General features: G+C 37.7%; 1 protein-coding gene and 1 long non-coding RNA gene across 4 annotated transcripts in view; one reads left to right on the forward strand and one right to left on the reverse strand.

Moving 5' to 3' along the window:
* Positions 1–20057, forward strand: part of LOC131526020 (fibrocystin-L-like) — a 39108-nt gene that overhangs the window by 7563 nt on the left and 11488 nt on the right. Inside the window, exons 25-49 of the mRNA XM_058754080.1 lie at positions 210–364; positions 988–1110; positions 1669–1774; positions 1868–1975; positions 2428–2592; positions 2913–3034; positions 3260–3392; positions 4970–5162; positions 5352–5494; positions 5663–5767; positions 6851–7039; positions 7782–7952; positions 8073–8296; positions 9868–10843; positions 11474–11722; positions 12901–13050; positions 13330–13504; positions 14577–14733; positions 14829–14985; positions 15069–15278; positions 16142–16271; positions 16482–16723; positions 16881–17017; positions 18359–19388; positions 19553–19744. Of these exons, the coding sequence (XP_058610063.1) occupies positions 210–364; positions 988–1110; positions 1669–1774; positions 1868–1975; positions 2428–2592; positions 2913–3034; positions 3260–3392; positions 4970–5162; positions 5352–5494; positions 5663–5767; positions 6851–7039; positions 7782–7952; positions 8073–8296; positions 9868–10843; positions 11474–11722; positions 12901–13050; positions 13330–13504; positions 14577–14733; positions 14829–14985; positions 15069–15278; positions 16142–16271; positions 16482–16723; positions 16881–17017; positions 18359–19388; positions 19553–19744 (5742 nt within the window). The remainder of the gene's footprint in view (positions 1–209; positions 365–987; positions 1111–1668; positions 1775–1867; positions 1976–2427; positions 2593–2912; positions 3035–3259; positions 3393–4969; positions 5163–5351; positions 5495–5662; positions 5768–6850; positions 7040–7781; positions 7953–8072; positions 8297–9867; positions 10844–11473; positions 11723–12900; positions 13051–13329; positions 13505–14576; positions 14734–14828; positions 14986–15068; positions 15279–16141; positions 16272–16481; positions 16724–16880; positions 17018–18358; positions 19389–19552; positions 19745–20057) is intronic.
* LOC131526021 (uncharacterized) lies at positions 224–18114 on the reverse strand. Of its 3 annotated transcripts, none has more exons than XR_009267353.1 (8): positions 17727–18114; positions 16644–16744; positions 16227–16291; positions 15040–15285; positions 14571–14942; positions 2131–2167; positions 1896–1962; positions 1628–1765 (listed from the first exon to the last, which is right to left on the reverse strand). It is a non-coding gene; the product is annotated as an uncharacterized LOC131526021 (long non-coding RNA). The 3 variants fall into 3 exon arrangements; XR_009267354.1 differs by having other exon boundaries at positions 1669–1765; positions 1852–1962; XR_009267355.1 differs by lacking the exons at positions 1628–1765; positions 1896–1962 and adding an exon at positions 224–355.

The raw sequence follows: 20057 nt of genomic DNA on the forward strand, positions 1-20057 counted from the left end.
CTGTTACTTTCCTATGTAGCTGCTGGAAGTAACTGAATAAATCAGTATGGAATTTCTTGTAGTTGCACAAGAGATTATTGCATATTTCAGTCTTGAAATTAATTTATTTAAATAGTGAACTGCACCTTCCTTACTACATATTGTATACCACAACCTTCCAAGTGGTTTAATTGGTTTTTCATTTGATATGTGTGGTGTGTGTTTCTCAGGCCTGGCAGTAGACATCAGCGCTGCTGATCTGCAATACACTCTGCAGGGGATCCCAGAGCTCGGCCAGCTGCAGGTGCAGAGATCTGGAGACTGCAAGGGCTACCGCTGGAACATCCAGTGGCTCACCATGCCTGGAAATCAGCCTCTGTTAAAGGCAAGAAAGAGATCAGAGTGCTGGTTCTCCAAATGGAGGTTTACAAGTCTGTAGGGGAACTGCTTATGGGAATTTAAATAAAGTGTTTAGTTAAAAAAATTAAATGTGTAAAATTACAATTTTAATATATATACTTCAAATATATAAAGTCAACATGAAAATGTGTTTGCAATCTATCATCAACATTGAAAAAGTGGGGCCAGACTAGACTTTATCCAGTGGGAAGAAAAAAAATGTAGCAGCACAACTGTTTTCAAAATTGATAATTATAATAAAAGCGCCAACATTAGAGCACCAAATTAGCAAATTTGAATGATTTCTGAAGGATCATGTGACACTGAAGACTGGAGTAATGACTGCTGAAAATCCAGCTCTACCATCACAGAAATAAAATACTTTTAAAAATATATTAAAATAGAAAACAATTATTTTCAATTGTAATAATATTTCACAATATTAGTTAGTATTTTGGTCAAATAAATGCAGCACTGTAGAGCATAAGAGACTGTTTTGTTTTTTTCAAAAACAACCCCAAATTGTTGAATACTAGTGTATGTCTTAATTTTCTCAGACTCTTCATTTCATACCTGGCTAAATTAACATGTTTTAATAATGTTAACTAGATCAATGCTTCCAATGTGGTTGGTGTGAACCCTTCAGTGACATCACGCAAGATTGAGCAAGGAGGCATCTTCAAACAGAGAATTATGGGAGACTTTCTGCGTGTGCCTACAAATAAACCACAGGTGCTTTTTACTCACTGCTTTTACTGCAGTAATTATGTTTTTCCAACATACATTGGTCATATAAATGAAGCTTGTTTTTAAAGGCTTTACCTCATGTTACCTGATGCCTTGTAGTGTGCAGATTTCAATAGTGCTATGTAGTGGGTCAGTTGAAGGGCCTGTCTGCTTGTGTTGCTCTGATTGAATACCCAGTGTTCAGGGGATTTTGTATGTCGAGAGGATTATGGCTAGACCATGAAAGGTTCATTTGTATTATTACAGACAGACAGGTGTGCATTCTGTAGTCTGAATGTGCATGATCCTAGTAATATTTTATTCCAGTAGTTCATAAAAATCCGTTACATTATACAATCCATTATACATACACGTTAAAATATTATCTATCACTCTTTTATTAATGTACAATTTTGCATTGGTTTTCCACAATGTAAATGTACACTTAATATCCATTTAACGTCTAGTATAAAATCTGGATCCTAAAGCAAAAACCAGTTGAGAAACACTGCTTTAGGATGTCTAATAACTGAAATGCATATTCCTGTGCTTGTCATCTTTAAGGTGGAAGTTTTCATCAACGGTATCCCATCGTGGTGTTCAGGAGATTGTGGTTTCACCTGGAGTGAGTCAAAGACCCCAAAAGTGACCGGGATTTCTCCTACACAAGGTGGGGAAAATGATCAAGTCTCACATAAAAGCCATCGTCTCAATTCATAGTGGTATTTAGTGGTTTATATTACTGACATAACTTGTCGTTCAGGATCCAGCGGTCTGGGAACAGTTCTTACCATAACTGGATCTGGTTTTGATGGTGGAAACGTCACTGTAAAGACTGGAGATGTGGAATGCTCTGTTCTACAGGTTACCAGTAAGTCAAAACCCAGTAATGTCATAAAATCATTTTTTCTCAGGGGACAAACTGCATTCAAATGGCATATCGCTTTTCATAAAAGAATGCAAAAAAACCCATAATATAATTCGTCATTTTTAAGAAATATGAGTATTGTGTAATAATTTACTCACCCTCATGTTGATTCAAAGCCCTTTGACTGATTTTCTTCTGTGGAACACAAAATTAGACATTAAGAATTTTCCATGCAGTTACTTTGATGTGATACTAAGGCTTTCAATGCAAAGCACAATAAAAGTATCATACAAGTTGTTCACATGACTTTTGCACTGTATTCCAATTATTCCACTTTAAATCAGAAATTTAAATCCTTTTAAATCCAAGTTTACAGTGGTTATGTGATGACAGAATTTTAATTTAAGTGTACTATTTAATTATACATCTGATCAAATGATTTATTTGTGTTTCAGATATTTCTATAACCTGCCAGGTCGGTCCTGCAAGTGCAGGTGTACAGTCAGTCTCTCTGAGTCTCTCTTCATTGGGAAATGCCCAATACCAGAATAACAGCAGCTTTAACTTCACACATCTGTTAGGAGTGACCTCCATAAACCCCACAACAGGAAGTTTGGCAGGTACAGATAGCATTGTGTACACACAGTAGTGTGTAAAATAAATATTTTTATATATACTTACAGAAGTATTTGTTGCTTTGCATATGTCTTTCATACTTACAGAAGTCTAGTACCACTAGTAAAAATGCTTCTGTTTAGTTTTTAAAATTAAATGCTTTTTATTTGTTCATTAAAAATGATATTAAAAGAACAATTTGAACAAAGCTGAACTGGCACGTTACTTTCAATATAGGATTTATTTTGTCCAAAAACCTGCTTACCAATGTCATCCCAACATATCTTACAACTATTACTTGATCTTTTTCTGTATGTCTTCACAGGAGGGACGGTTCTGACAGTGTCTGGCTATGGATTCAGTAATGATACCGCAGTGACCATAGGCACTCAGCCATGTAACATTATAAAAGTGGAACTTGCTCAGCTGAGATGCATTGTTCCAGCTGTAAGTGAAGAACTTGACGTTCCAAGTCAAATTTAAAATCATAGATACTGTATGTTATAAACCTTTTTAAATTAATTTTGTAATTGAATATAAGAGTTATTATGAACAGAACTGCTCAGGGCGAATTCACTAAACAGTTACAACACTACTGCATTTGGATCCTCTACAACCTGAAAATAAACCTATGAAACTTTTATACTTTTATGAACCTTGTGTATAACACAGGGCTCAGAAGGTGAACAGAGAGTAACACTAACCACGGCAGAGATGACAGCAGTATCAGATGGCTTTTTCACATACAGCAACAATTTGACGGCCATAATCACATCTGTGAGCCCACAAACTACAACAGTATTTGGTAAGGTATCAACATTTATGCATTGTCAGAAGAGTTTACCTAATTCGGGGCAGATATGTTTAAAGGTCCATGCATTCCCCTGGGAATTAAACCCATGACCTTAAATCATTAAAGAAACTGGGAAATTTTCTAACTGTAATACTTTGCAAACATTAAACCCAGACAGTGAAATTGACAAGTACCCAGAATAGCTTTAGATATTCAAATATGCTTTTCAGTACCTATTCATTTTGTCAAAATTGGTGCCCTATAGTTGGTCACATTCTGTTTGCAAACAGCCAACAGCTGATTGTATTCTGATCTGAGATTAAGCTGTAAAATGATACTCTGTTTGTTGAATATGTTCTATTTTTAGAATAGACTTCTCTTGCCTTTATTCACAAGAATGCAGAGTATAAATAAGGATCGTTGAGTTTTCAGATCAGTTCATACAAAGATTTAATCCCTTCAACATACAATTTTAATAGCGCTTCAATTATGTGTCACTCAGAATCAAGTAGTCAAATCCAGTCTGATTAGACATTGGACATGGAAATAACGCCATAATTATGTGTACGTGCAAATCTAAAATTAGCTTTAGCTACAACTACCAATACAAAATTTTCTAGGCATAAAACTGTTTTTTAAAAAGAAATAAAATGAATAATTTCTTTCTCTCTCACACACACACACACACACACACGCACCATATGTCCTAAATTATATTAATAAGATATATTTAGTTCTGGAGACTAAAAGACTAAAAACTTCAAACATTTTAGATAAAGACCTGATGCAAAATTTTCCATTGCGGTGGAAGTTAAAAGAAGACGCTTGAGTCTGTATATCTTGTTTGATATCTGATTTGAATCAGGCACGTCTCTTAGATCAGAGAGGTTCAGACTGTGACTGCAATGTAAACCATGTCTTATGGTCCTTTTTTAAATAAAGTTACTAGCCAAGTTTTATGTACTAAAAACTATTTGTACTCACACTTGGCACTTGCAAGTCTCCATTTAGGACCCTTAATGAGATTTTTTTGGTTTGTTTGTTTCAGATCACCTGCCTTTATTCCAAATAGCCTGTAGTCACTTTTACACTTTGAACTGCTGATAGCAACAGAAAGCTAAATGGCAAATAGAAGGTGTCAGTGAATTCCACCGTTTCCATATTCAAATAAATACTGGTTAGCTTCTCTTCTTTGTGACAAGATAATGGAGATGAAAGTCATGGGAAACAAACAGACAGGCAAAATCACATTCAAGTGTCAAGTGTCTCTTTCCATCCCATTGTTCTGAACTGCATTTACATCTTGGTTACAGCTGTAAACCCCCATATGGCCTCCAGACAAATCTCTTTCCAGCTCTTTTGTGCAGGCTAGATAATTGCACTGGCTTTAGCTTATGCCACACAATCAGATAAACCGGTTTGGCTGCAGTGAAGGACAATAGCGTGACGGATCTTAAAAGCTGCTCTAAACATTGCAGACAATAAACAGTCACAGCAATTTCTAACTTCCTCATTGCCCCCACCACTCACAATCTTACTGGAACAGCAATTAATTTGACCTTGTATTCACTTCATCGTTTATTTTAAAGGACGCAGGATTCTCACCATCTTGGGCACAAATCTTGAGTTGTATGATAATGGCAGCTCTGTTTTGATTGGCGAGGCCAAATGTGAATTACTGAAGTGGACCAACGAAAACATCACCTGCCTGTTACCCACACTCCCCCCAGCTGAGTACAATGTCCATGTGAGAGTCGGAAACCAGGGTTACCCCTTAACCAGGTCTCATATCACTTTCTGTACTCTATAACATCAGATTTCAAACTAGTATATTTAAAATATCATGCTACAACTGTACAAGACTTCAATTTAATATTAGAAGAGTAAAAGGAACTGCACATTTACAATGACATTTTAATAAAAAGTGAAGCTTTTTAGAGTTATTAAATGTTTGTTTTCTTTTGTGTGCAGTGCTGGCGTTAAAACCACTATAGAGTATGTTCTAGAGGTGACTGGTTTCTCTCCATCACTGGGGTCTTTGTATGGAGGAACCACAATCACTATCACCGGCTCTGGGTTCAGTCCTGTCCCGGCAGATAACAATGTCACTCTGGGTAAGACAAGACCACAACAGAAAAAAATGCATCAGCATTCTTTAAAACATCCCCCATGTTTACTGTGTAATACTTGGATTTCAACATTCTTCACAGCTCTTCACCGAAACCAATCATTTCCAGATCATTTACTGCAGTCACGGTTATGACTCTGTGTGTTTCATACAGGAGACAGACAATGCAGAGTGACAGCCGCTTCAGATCATCACCTGGAGTGTGTGACCCAGTCTAGAGATAAAACACACACTGTAACTAACCAAGGTTTCCACCCAGGTAATATCTCTTTACTTTTATCTCTTGTTCCGTCACGCACGCAACAACTGAATACATCAGAGAAAGGGGAACAATGGCTGTCAGCACAATGACTGTCTCATCATGTCAATGACTTATCAAATACTCGAGCTGCCAGAAAAATAGCAGGATTCTCCACAGCACTGTTTAAGCGGAAGTTTTTTTTTTTTTTGGCTTTTTAAAGAGCTATGAAAATCTTGTTGTCATTGTTATAAGCTATATTTTATACGATAAGCTATATTAAGTCATGCACAGAATTCACACAGACAGTTCAGTGAAATCCTAGCAGATTTGCAAAGAAATCTGAAAGACAGCTATTGGAATTCTGTGCTGCCCCTCGGATGTTCACTTTTTAAATAATTGTGCTAATATAACGTTTCTGTTACCAATTAGAATTTCAGATGTATTTAATATTCTGTTTAAATTTTTCTGCAGTAGTCATTAAAATGCAAGGGGAAAAATTTAAATGGTGGAAATTAGTAACATTTTATGTCATAGAAATAGATACACTTTAAACTTAATGAAAATGTTATAAAGTAATTGAGAAGTAATGGCACTGCTGAACAGCACTGCTGTCCCAGCAGCACATACTATGATGGCATTGCTTTCAGCAGTGTTTGAGGAACAAAATCTGATGCTATTGTTATTTTTGCACATGTTTGTGTTTTACCAAAAGGGTTTTTTGCCTACTGTTTCATGTCTCCTGGAGTTTACTACTATAGCAGTGGTTACATTGACTCTGGAATTTAATAAAATCTTAAAAACGTAATAAAAAAGTGATGACAAATAACATCTTAAAGTAATAGAAATGTCATAAAAAAAATAATAAAATATTAAAGGTTCATGAACATTTTAGAGAAATAAAAATCTTAAAAAGTAATGGAGATGAATGAAATCTTAAAGTGTCATGGCACATTTTTAATTTTAAGGTGCAATCCAAAATATATTTATCTAGTCTGATAAAGTTGTGGGATCCCTAGATATAATATTTTGTTGTAAAATGTGCATTTGTGTATATGTGTTGCATTACACTTGCATAGAGTTAATTACATCACATGTGTTCAGTGTACGGTCAGGGTTACGCCTGGAGCCCGTCTGCGTTAATAGTCTCAGTGGGGGACACAGTGGTTTGGCTCTGGGACGCACCAGCTTTTGTGTCCGGTCTGGGCTACAGGGTCTTCAGTGTGTCCAGTCCCAGCAGCACAGACTATGATGGCATTGCTTTCAGCAGTGGAGACACCCGAACTGCCAAAGGTACAAACAATAACTACTACTATTATCCGTGTTAACACTGCTCATTCTAATTTACATTAAGCAGGACAAACAAAACTACACAAACTGTTTGCGAAAACATTTGCCTGAACACCATTTTGAAAACTAGTCCTTCCCTAATATTGTTCATTTTCTAGTTATTTACTAGTACTGTTATTTTTATTTATTTATTAGTCTAAGGTAATTTTCCTGGACACAAATGACTATTCTGCTCTATATACTGTATAGTTACTTTGGAATAATTTGTATAGTAAAAGTATACAAATAGATGTGAATTGAATTTAATAAAAATTTGCAGTTCTACACTGTCTTTTGAACATAAAATTTCACTTTTTAATTACTTTTTAATGGCTGCCAGCTTGAAACTTGTCTGACTGAAGTACGCATTTCATTGTTGTGAAATATACATTGAATATTTAAATGATATACAGTGAAATATACTTCCCTTGTGACATACGATATATTGTCTCTGAAACAGTGTTTGGCTTTTGTTTGTCCAGACTGTTTTTGAGAGTGTCACATTTCATGAAATGTAAACTCAAGGTGTCTGCTCTCTACTTAATGTATAATGCCAACATAATTACATACCACTCACTGTGTATAAGTTTGTATTCCTGTAAAGGAACTGAAGAAGACAATGATAGTTGTCAGTGATGCCAGTTTGTTTGAGGAACAAAATCTGATGCTATTGTTATTTTTGCACATGTTTGTGTTTTACCAAAAGGGTTTTTTGCCTACCGTTTCACGTCTCCTGGAGTTTACTACTATAGCAGTGGTTACATTGACTCTGGAAACCAGAAGACACTTCAGGGAGTGGTGACTGTTATGCCGCTGGAGGACAGCACTGTTGGGCTTCAGGTGTTTGTGACAGGAATAGAGGCCTCTATGAATATAGGTACAACTGAAACACTAAGTGTTTTCTCAACAAAATACTTAAAATTACAATTTTCAGTTTAAGCTATGGCAAGGAATTTGTAGGTACATTCATCATAATCATCTTTTGTGTTCTCCCCAGTTTCACGACAAATGCACTCATCTGACTCGTGTGACACGTGTGTAGCCACTTCTGACTGTTTCCGAGAACAGCTGGAATTTAATGAGACATCAGACAGTCTCTACTTCAGTTTTACTTCCTGTGCCAGTCCCACTGTGTACCACATTACGCCTGACCATGGCACTACACACGACATTATCAGAATCAACGGCTCTGGCTTTAGCAGCATTAACTGTGCAAACGAGGTGAGCTCCAGTGGCCGGCCATGACATTAAAGGTGCTGTAAGAGATTTTGCAAAAAATCCTATTATTACCAAAAAAAATTCCTAAATGGCTACTTTTTCTTATCAATCACAATACAAACAACAACAAAAATACACATATGCATAAAACATACACATTTAGACATACACATACATTTTAAACTATCTACCATACAAAATATACAAATAAATACATAATTAAATTTAAAAAGGAAAACTCAATACATTAAAATTACTTCATATTTCATAGTAAAGGCGCATCAGTTACATAATTTATCTAGGGGAAAAAATGTATACAATTAATAATTAATCCATTTATAATACTTGGAAAACCTAATATAAACCTAATAGTAGTAGTACTCATTTTTTGGAAAAATTCACTAATTCTGACCATTTTTCAAAAACAAATTTTCTCTACCTAATCAATCTTGACATTTTAGATAGATAGACAGAGTTTAATTAAATAGAATTTAAATTATTTGAGTAATCACCCCATATTATAATTTATGAATGAAATGGTCATTTAAATAGGTATATTAAATTTAAATGAGAAGAAACACTGCGTAAGATTTTAAGACTTGTTTTCAGAGAATATATCTTTAGTATTTTAGTTTTTATACTTTTTTCCACGTACTTTTAAGTGAAAAAAATCGACTTAAAACGCACTGATTTTCAAGGTTTGAAAACAAGTCTTAATATTATGTAATGTTGTTTCTCGTTTTATCTTGTTCTAAGGATTTTTTTGATAATTTTATTGGGGAAATGACTGAAAAAAGACAAACAGAATAGGCAATTTTTTACTAGGGTGACACTTTTTTGAGTGGTTGAAGTAGGGGTGGGCGATATGGCAAAAATATAATATCACAATATTTTTAAGAAAGATCACGATTCACGATTTTATCACGATTCTTTGTCATGTTGGTTTTACTATTTTGCAAGTTGTTTTGCATCTAATATACAGAGGCACGCATCCGTTTTCTCTCAGCTGTTTACTTGCTCATTTTAGACATAAGCAATGGAGTCTATACATAAACCTTGTGTGTTTTGACCGTATTAGTGCACAAGATAACTTAGTTCAGTAATCAGGCGCTTTTTGACAGGCTTTAGCACGCGCGCTTCGGGTGTACGGGCTCAGAAAAAGCGCACGTCAGACCGACGCGTGAATAAAACATTTAACCGGCAAGGCTTTAAAGCAGATCCGAATAATGTACAGTATATTGAGACGGAGGAATAAGAACTGCAGCTGATAGAATGTGCGCTGTAGCACGATACTACGATATTTCTTCATAAGCAGATCGTGGAGACATTTTTATCGTCCACGATCAAAAATCGTCATATCGCACACCCCTAGGTTGAAGTTAGAAATACTGTGTGCCTGAAATCACTTGCAGAACCTTTAAAATAGACCACAATCCAGGAGGCTTAATAGTTTTAAATATAATCCTAAAATTCATTCAGTCTCCAATATTAATGCTAAAACACTATCCATACTGTAATATGTAAAGGGTCCATGATTAAAACATTTTCACTTTTTCTTTTTTTGGTAACCAAAGGTCAAAGTTGGTGATCATCCATGTAAGGTCATCAGCAGCACCTCCACTGAGATCCACTGCCAACTCAGTCCTGACAGCAGAGCACCAGTGGGTATCCCACTACCTGTAACTGTCCGAGTCAACAACCTTGGCACTGCCATTCTGACCATACTGAAAGAGTACGACCGCAGATTTGTGGTTCTACCAGTGATAGATTCCATCTTTCCCTTGGTGGGCAGCACTACAGGCCACACGCGTCTCTTCATCTCTGGTTCTGGGTTCTCAAACGGTTTGATTACAGTAGCAGGTGTTGCATGCAACACGGTTTCCATGGACTACTTCCACATAGTGTGCGATACCTCGCCGTCTGAAGCTCACCGGGGAGATGTTGTAGTTTATGTCGATTCCATCTCTTCCTCATGCAGTTTTGATTGTAAGTTTGAATATGTTGAATCCATCGCACCATACGTCTCTGAGGTGCTCCCTAACTCAGTCAGTGGAAACGCCACCACTGTTGTGATCACCGGCAGTGGATTTGGGAACGATTCTGCCGATCTAATGGTATCTGCAGCCAACATCCTTCTGGAAGTCATAGAAGTCACAGATAGCAGTATCAGGGTTTTAGTTGGCGCCCTTCCCGCTGGTACACACGTCCTACAGGTGGTGGTGATGAGCAAAGGTCTTGCCACAGGAGATGAAACCCTGACCAGCATAGCACAAGCCAGCATCAACCCAACATCAGGCAGCATTGCTGGAGGAACGCCGCTCTTGATCATGGGAAATGGCTTTGTGGCAGGAAATACAACTGTAAAGCTTGCTAACTCCCCCTGCAGGATTTTAGATGTCACTCCAGATACTGTGAGGTGCATGACACCTCCTCTCGCAGAGGGACAGGCGCAGGTGAACATTAAGGTGTTTGATGTTGTGTATCCAACTCAACGTTTCAACTACTCTAAGGGACAAACTCCAAACATCACCTCCGTTAGTCCTAGAACAGGTATGAACAAGCATTTACTAAAGAGAACTGCAGTGACGACATATCTTTGTAGGCCAATCCAGGAAGTTTGCATCACCCTGGTTCCCTCGACAAAAACCCAATAGGATTTTTCCACTGCCTTTTGTATTAATGCAGAAAATCAGCTCTGTGACCAACAAAAGTTTGATTCGTTCACATATTGTTCATTTTGATACAAATGAATAACTTTTATGAATACTATTGCCAGAAGTAAAAAGCTAAACGTAGGCTATAAACAAACTACACCACAGTTGCATGATTTCAGTGTTCACCATGTTAAGCTTCCAACAACTCTTTATTTTCCAAGTTTAGAATAGAATAGCTTGCAAGAATGTAGGCTGTAAAAGCGAACTAGTGAGTAAGCGAGTTTACATGTTCGCTGTGATGGTGTTTAATGTCCCTGATAAACTCCTATTTGGGCACTTGTGAGGGGATATAACTGATGTATTTTATGCCATAGAATAAACCGTGAAAATAACTGGAAGTGGTAAAATGCTCTCTCATTTCCAAGTTTTGGCCTACAAATATAAGTCATGCCTGCAGCATGCTATTGAACTATTGAATATCACAACACATCGTAGTAACACTCCCGATATAATCCTTTCCTTGCAGGTCCGGTTGGAACAGAGATCACCGTCTCTGGTTTTGGCTTTGGCACAGATGTAGCTCTCATCTCCTTAAAGATCGGTGGCGTGCCTTGTAGTGTGTCATCTGTCACAGATACACAGTTGTTGTGCAATGTTGGGGAACATGCGGGAGGAACTTTTCCGGTCATATTTCACCATAAGGTCAAGGGTCATGCCTTGACCCAGTCTGTCTTCACTTATGAGCTGCTGCTGACAAGAGTCACACCAAATGAGGGTAATTAAAATCACTTTCTCTAGGGTAAAAGATTTGTTAATATGGGCGGTATATATGTGTAAAATGTTACTTGAAAATTGCTCATAAGTAATACTTAAGGTGACACAAAAACAGCCATAATTTAGCTATAAGTTATTATTACATATAAGTCTCAAAGGCACAGTAGCACAGACATTGCCTCTGTTAATGTATGCAGACTCCTAATAGGGCATTTTGCTTCTTGATTTAAATAGAAGTTGAGTTACATACAGCACACTACTGTTTAAAAGACTGAGGCCAATAAGTTTAAAAAAAAAAAAAAAACATTTTAAGAAGTATTTAATGTTCACCAAGGCTGCATTTATTTGATTAAAAAATCTAAAAACAATAATATTTTGAGAAAATTTTATTAATTAAAATAACTGAAATCTATTTGAATATATTTTGAAATGTAATTTATTCCTTTGTTTGCAAAGCTGAATTTTCAGCATCATCACTCCAGTCTTCAGAAATCATTCTAATATGCTGATCTGGTGCTCAAGAAGCATTCTTTATTATTATTAATCTTGAAAAGAGTTGTGCTTCTTAAACTTTTTGTGGGACCTGTCTCTGCAATGAAGAGAAAGTTTAAAAGAACAACATTTATTTGAAATAGAAATATTTTTGTGACAAAAATATCTTTATTGATCAATTAAATGCATCCTTGCTCTATAAAAAATTTTTTTTTAAGAAATTAAAAAGTATGATAGTGGATAGTGCAACTCCAACTCAAAAGGACAAGGAAAAAATCATGTATTTTTAATGTCAATTTAATTCTACAATACTTTATCTACAAATGTATCTGTCACATTCATCTGCAAAAATGGACAGGTTGTGTGACATCATGTAAAACAAAACATGAACTTTCAGATAAAGATAAATATTAATTGTATTTTGTGCAGTAAACTATTGCCTGCCAAGAGCATCAATCCATTAAAATTCAGTTTTTGATGAATGAATGAATGAATGAATAGCTGTTATAGACATATGTTTAGTTTTGCACAATAAATAATTACGTCCAATAAAAAAAATCTGAGTCATGAAGCAAAACTAGATGAGAAACACTGTCACAAAGTGCATTTCTATACTTGCTATCATATTCAAATAAGACTATAGAGTAACAAGACACTACAGGATACCTTTGCTCTGTTTTGCTGTAGGAAGTTATGCTGGAGGAGCCATTGTTGCCATTCAAGGTTCTGGATTTGACCCAAACAGTACCAAAGTCCTCATCTGTAACAGAGAGTGTAACGTGCACCTGCAGAACTCCACGTCTACCCAGCTCAACTGTGAAGTCCCACCCAACAATGGCATGTATTATTTTAAAAGTATGGCGTATGTGTCTAGAAATGTTCAGTTAGCAAATCAAAGCTTAATCTATCAAAGTAAGCATTTCTAAGTCTGAGCAAAGATCCCAGTACAATGTTTTTCTTCAAAAGTAAAACATGCCAGGAATGCTTTAACTGACAGAAGTCAGTCACTGAGAGACAATGACAAATGTGACAGCTCAGGCCATCAGGTCACAGATGAATACTGCTGAAATAAAGACTGCCTGATTGCATCTTAGTGACCGTTTTTGTCCCTTACAGGAACGGAAGCAGAGCGGGCCTGCACAGTCATAGTGATGAATGGAGGCGACTCTGTCAACCTCAACAACAGCTATACTTACAGATCCTCTCTGACCCCTGTTATCACCAGTGTGACGCCACGCAGAGGAGGAACCGCTGGAGGCACCAGACTCACGATTACAGGCTCAGGTTTCAGGTGCAGAACAGACCAGAATTGCATTATACTGAAATTGATTGTCCTTCAATCATGCTTCAATACACAGTGTTAAGTCAGGACCGCTTTCGTCAAAGAATATTTATTACATAAAAGCATACAGTTAATGTTGGCGGTATGGTTCTGTTCTGGGCAAACTCCACGCGCCTGTCCATGCAGCCATGCCTGGACATAGTGGGGAGAGCAGCAAATCAAACCCCCCTGGGGTAACAGAACAGATCCAGTAATCATGCATCCATAAAATAATTCACAATTTAACATGAGTTGTAGAAAACCTTCAGATACATAGAGGATGATTGCTATGTTCTCAAACACCTCAACAGATATCAGATTTAATTAAATAAATCCCGGCTAGGAGAAGTTGGGGATGGAGGAGGGAGTTAGAAGTGGTGTGCAGCCAAGCAATAGAAGAGAGGCTGAATGAATAGGATTTAAATTGACCGCTGTAATATCGAAACCGGATTGGTACACGTCAGCTTGACTGACGTGGCCTGCCTGAACTAACGCGATGCTCAATTTCTCTGACTGTGGCATTACTGTTACAAAGTAAAACATTTCATTGCATTGCACAGTCAACACCTGCATTATTTTAGTATTGTTTATATTCTATTACAGTTTTTAATAATATTTAGATTTTAGTTTTTATTTATTTTTAGTTAAAATTTTAGTGTTTCAGCTCTAATTTTCATTTAGTTCAAGTAATCGAATAATTCTATGGAATTTTATTTTTTTTTCATTTTTTTATAAAAAATGTATTAAAACGTGTATTAAACCACAAAATTGTCATCATTTATTCACCCTCATGTAATTCCAAACCTCTAATTCCAAAAGGGACGTTAAGCAAATAAACATTCCTCAACATTGAAAGTGAATGGTGACAAAGTCTAGCACTAAAACAACACATAATAAATAAATACATAGATACATACATACATACATAAATACATTCAATCAGTATTATGTCCTAAAGAGTTAGAAAGCCTCATTTGAATGAAGAATCTGAATGAAGACAGAATTTCTTCACTGGGGTTTCTCTTCCTTGTCTCACCTGTAGCTCAAATGTCAGTGAAGTCTCTATTACAATTGCGGGATCTGTTTGCGATGTCCAGTCTGCCAGTGAGTCGCAAATCATCTGTGTGACCAACGCTCAGCCCAGATCCCAAGAAACTCAAGTGCGCGTTCAGCTGGGGAACAGAGGAATTGCCCGAATGGTAAACATGGCGTAATTACTATTATTACTAGAATAATTATAATAATAATTATTAAAATTGATTTATCTGCTTGGAATGACACTCCTCTCTCTTAGGGTAACGCTTCCTTCTTCTACATTGACGTGTGGTCGTCTCCCTATACATGGGGTGGTCTCTCCCCTCCTGAGGAGGGCATGTTTGCTGTAATCACTGCTGGCCAGACCATCCTCCTGGACACCAGCACACCGGTCCTTAAGATGCTCCTTATCCAAGGTATGCTCATTTAGGCAAATACCATCTTTATAAACAAAGCCTTGACACACTTACAGTTCTGTGAATGCCTGTTTTCTATTTAGGCGGCCGACTGATTTTTGATGAGGCAGACATTGAGCTGCAGGCGGAGAATATTCTGATCACAGATGGTGGAGCTCTGCAGATCGGAACAGAGCAGGCCCCCTTCCAGCATAAGGCCATCATCACACTGCATGGACACTTGCGTTCTACAGAACTTCCTGTCTATGGCACCAAGACCCTGGCTGTCAGAGAGGGGGTTCTGGATCTGCATGGTATGTACTATAAATAAACAACACTTCAAATAAATTTTTAGTGAATAATTATATTAAATATTTATTATAAAATACATCAAATAAATAGGTATTTTTATTTAATATACAGTACCTTTTTAAAAGTAAATAATACTGTATTCAACAAGGGTGCATAATATTGATCAAAAGTAACAGTTTTGACGTTACAAAAGATTTCTATTTTTCAAATCAATGTTTTTCTTTTGAACTTTCTATTCATCAAAGAATCTTGAAAAAAGAAACTCAGTGACCACAAATAAATTAAGCAGCACAACTGTTTTCGAAATTGATAATAATAAGAAATGTTTCTTGATCAGCAAATCAGCATATTAGAATGATTTCTAAAGGATCATGTGCTGAAAATTCAACATTGTCATCACATGATTATTTTTAATTTATTAATAATTTATTTTTTTCAGTATTTGTGATCAATAAGAGCAATTGTGATGTTGAGCATAAGAGACTTCTATCAAAAATCTTACAGACCCCTAATTTTTTAACTGTGGTGTAAATAATGATGTGAAAAATGCATACCCATAAACACTGAACACATGTACCTGATTTTTATTACTTTTTTTGTTTGGAACTTGACAAATTGACAAATCTATGAGCTACTGGAAAATTAGCATCTAAAAGGTCACAATCTTCTTTAGAAAATGAAGTAATCTTCACAGAAATAGAGATGTCCTACATATCACTCCCAGAAGGCTCAGTTAAGTCAGAAAGCCCCTTAGGTGGGCTTCACAGAAGTGCTAAATTTCCTTGATACAGACACCATAGTGCGTAATCACTCCCCTGCAGTGAGAGGTTTTGTTCAGGGCTTAACTACAATCCTGCTTCTCCAGGAATCCCTGTCCCTATACCATGGACTCGCCTTTCTCAGACTGCACAAAGTGGCTCCAACACGCTGACACTGATGGATGTCGTTACCTGGAAGACTGGTGATGAAATTGTCATCGCTTCCACAGGGCACAGGTATAGATCATCGCCAAAACCTGCAGCGAAACTCGGTTTCAGGTTGATTTGACTGAAACTACTGACTTACTAGAGAAATTTGGGCAGAATACAAATTTGTAAACTTACTGTTTAAGTTGCTCAAATTGTATGTACTAAATGCTATACAAATATGCTAATAATAATGATGTCAATACTGTTGCTAATTATCAAAAAATTTTGTTTTGACAGACACAGCCAAAGAGAAAATGAGTTGAGGAGAATTGCCTCAGTTTCAGCTGATGGAAGAACCCTCACTCTGACCAAACCGCTGGAATACACTCATCTGGGTGTGTCTGTCACGCTGCCTGATGGGACAGTTTTTGAAGCGAGAGCAGAGGTCGGTCTTCTTACCAGAAACATTGTTGTCCGTGGATCCAACAATGTGGAATGGAACGACCAGATTAAAGCTTGCCCTGATGGATTCAACACAGGTTTGAAAGTTGTTTCCTCAGCTGTGAATGGAAAGACAGACATATAATCATGCCATACACACAATCATGTCAATTCCTTAACAATTCCTTAAAAGTCATTGTCAGTTGTATTGACTTTTATCGAACACATGACTCAATGTACTTTTTTTGCTTACAGGGGAATTTGCTACCCAGACTTGTTTCCAGGGTAGGTTTGGAGAAGAAGTAGGAAGTGACCAGTTTGGTGGTTGCATCATGTTCCACGCACCACAACCAAACCAAAATCTGGCAATTGGCAGAATTGAATATGTTGAGGTAAATGTTAGTTTTGTTTGAAAAAATATGTTTCAAAACTCTTGGAGAGGTAGCACATATTGTCATAGGTAGTCCCAGTTTCAGGTTCCATTGACTTCCATAGTATTTTTAGGGGTGTCCCCGACTAAGGATTTTCACAGTCGAATCGGAATTTTCGAATCATGCCGATAGTCGACTGATAGTCGAATCATATATTTGGGGGCGGGGCAAAATACATTACCAAGAGTCAAGTCAGACATTCGACAGTCATAAATACACAGGGAAAATGTGTAACGGACGCCTCGCAGATACAAACGGGGTAAATAATGTTTTTAATCAATGAGATTTAACTCATTTATCTCACATAGAATACGCTTCGTTATTTATATAGCATAACATTAATATTACCATTATAGGCTATCTGCACAAAATGCCCCGAATGCACATGAACGCGTCTGCGCGGCTCTGAATGAACTCTTGTGGACGCGTTCTTCATGCAATAACATGCAGAAACACAACTAAACACTAAAAAAAATCACAGCGTTTCATTATAACAGTGTTCTCATTATAATGCTGTGTACAGTATATGACAGTGCCAGTCATAGTTATTAACATTCTGCATTGTTCTGCGCGCTGAAGAGATAATCACCGTACTACACAGCGCTTTACTGTAGCGTAACTCAACCAAAGGCATCTTATATGAGATAAATAATATTCTTATATACCCTACCTGATCGAGAAAAAAAACAAAGTCTTCCACTCTGCCTGTTTGAGTCTTGTTAAAGATTTAAATCCCAGCCGCCAAACTGCTCCTCTGTCGGTGACGGATTAGAAAGCGAAACTTTAATCTATAGGGGTGGTTGGATTTATTCACGCACGTTAAAATATTTATTTAAAGCTTCTTTCTTTTAAGATTCTTATTTACAGCATTATCATAATAGGCTGTATATTAACTTATTGGGAGAAAACCGGTAGTTCGATGTGAAATCAGACACTGAGCACCCCCATATAGCCAAAATGGTATGATCATAACACCCCGCGAATATTCGACTGTGAGATTGGGAGTCGAATCAGGCTCCTCGAATTGAAGCATCGAATCGTCGACGATTCGGGGACACCCCTAGTATTTTTTTGTCCATTCAATGGAAGTCAAAGGGACCCAAAACAGTCTGTTTACCAACATTCTTCAAAATACCTTGTTTTGCATTCCACTGAAGAAAGTAAGTAACAGGTTTGGAACCACATGAGGTTGAGTAAATTATGACAGAATTTTCATTTTTGAGTGGACTATCCTCTTCAAGACAACAAATATTTACAATAAATATCAATCATGGCATTATGTTTGTCATTGTACTCCTTTAGCTCTTCAATGTTGGACAGGCGTTCCGTCTGGGACGCTACCCAATCCACTGGCATCTGATGGGTGATGTTAAGTTTAAGTCGTATGTGCGTGGATGTGGCATCCACCAGTCCTACAATCGTGCCGTCACCATCCATAACACCCACAACCTGCTGGTGGAGCGTAATGTCATCTATAATATCATGGGTGGGGCCTTCTTTATTGAGGACGGCATTGAAACCGGCAACATCCTGCAGTACAACCTGGCGGTATTTGTAAAACAGAGCACCAGTTTACTAAACGACGATGTGACTCCAGCTGCATACTGGGTCACCAACCCTAATAACACCATTAGGCACAATGCTGCAGCTGGTGGAACGCACTTTGGCTTCTGGTATCGCATGCATGATAATCCTGATGGCCCTTCGTATAACCCCAACATCTGTCAGAAGAGAGTACCACTGGGACAGTTCTTCAACAATACGGTGCATTCGCAGGGCTGGTTTGGCTTGTGGATCTTCCAAGAGTTTTTCCCCATGCGTACCGGTAGCTGCAGCCTCTCAACACCAATGCCAGCGGTGTTCCGCCGCTTCACTTCCTGGAACAACGAGAAAGGTGCCGAGTGGGTGAACGTAGGAGCGGTTCAGTTCAGCGAGTTCCTGATGGTCAATAACGAGAAGGCAGGAGTGGAGGCCAAGAGGATCATCCGGCAGTATGTCAGTGGATGGGGATTGAATGGAGGGGCAGCTGTGGTCAATAGCACCATAGTGGGCCACGTGGATGAGTTGGGACTGGGGAGCAACTACTGCACCGCTCGTGGTGTTGTCCTGCCTTTGGATGATGGTATGAGCGTCATCAACACCAAGTTTGTGAACTTTGACCGTCCGTCGTGTGCTGCAGTCGGGGTGGCAGAAATTGTTGGGACCTGCATGTTCCGCTGTGGAGGCTGGAGCGCAAGATTCAGTGGGATCCAGTACTATCAGTCGCCCAACAAGGCCTGGTTCAGATGGGAGCATGAGGTGGCACTGGTAGATACTGATGGGTCACTAACAGGTAGAGAAGCATTGGATATAACAGTATTTAGATACATAATTTTAGAAAATTTTTTAATGGATTTAAAATTCACATAGCTTTATTAGCATGGTACAAACAACCTCAAAAAGCTTTGGTAACATAAAAAAAATGATTGAATATAAATATTTTATTTTTCTGAAAAGGCAATGTTAGCTACAAGGTGGTACCAAGGAATAACTTGCTCGACCCAAGGCGCTGCTTCCCAGGAACTGAGTGGAGTGTTGGCGTTCCTGCTGCAGTATGTGACAACACCATTAACTTCCACCGCATGGTTGTCGTCAATCCCTCACCGCCTTCACTTCAGTCTAAAGATGTCATTCTAACCAACTCATATGGTATGATGAAATAATAATCTCTAGGCGATTGAGCTATGAAAAAAAATGCATGAATTTGTTAGACATGTTTCTGTACAATTTACTTTTACTGCATACTTTCCTGGCTACATTCTTTGGTTTCCAGAAATAAGGGCTCTTGGGGACGTTCACGTATAACACGTTTTAGCACAGGGCAGGGGAATGAAAACTACTTTTAACTTGGGTGACCAAAACATCCATCTAGTGCATGGTTAAATAGAAAAACATTGGAAGAGCAGAGCAGTTGAATGCAAAATGCGTTCTCTTGAACAGCACCTTAGACACCTTAGACTGG

Source organism: Onychostoma macrolepis, chromosome 19 (assembly GCF_012432095.1).
Source record: "Onychostoma macrolepis isolate SWU-2019 chromosome 19, ASM1243209v1, whole genome shotgun sequence".
NCBI classification, from domain to species: Eukaryota; Metazoa; Chordata; class Actinopteri; order Cypriniformes; family Cyprinidae; genus Onychostoma; species Onychostoma macrolepis.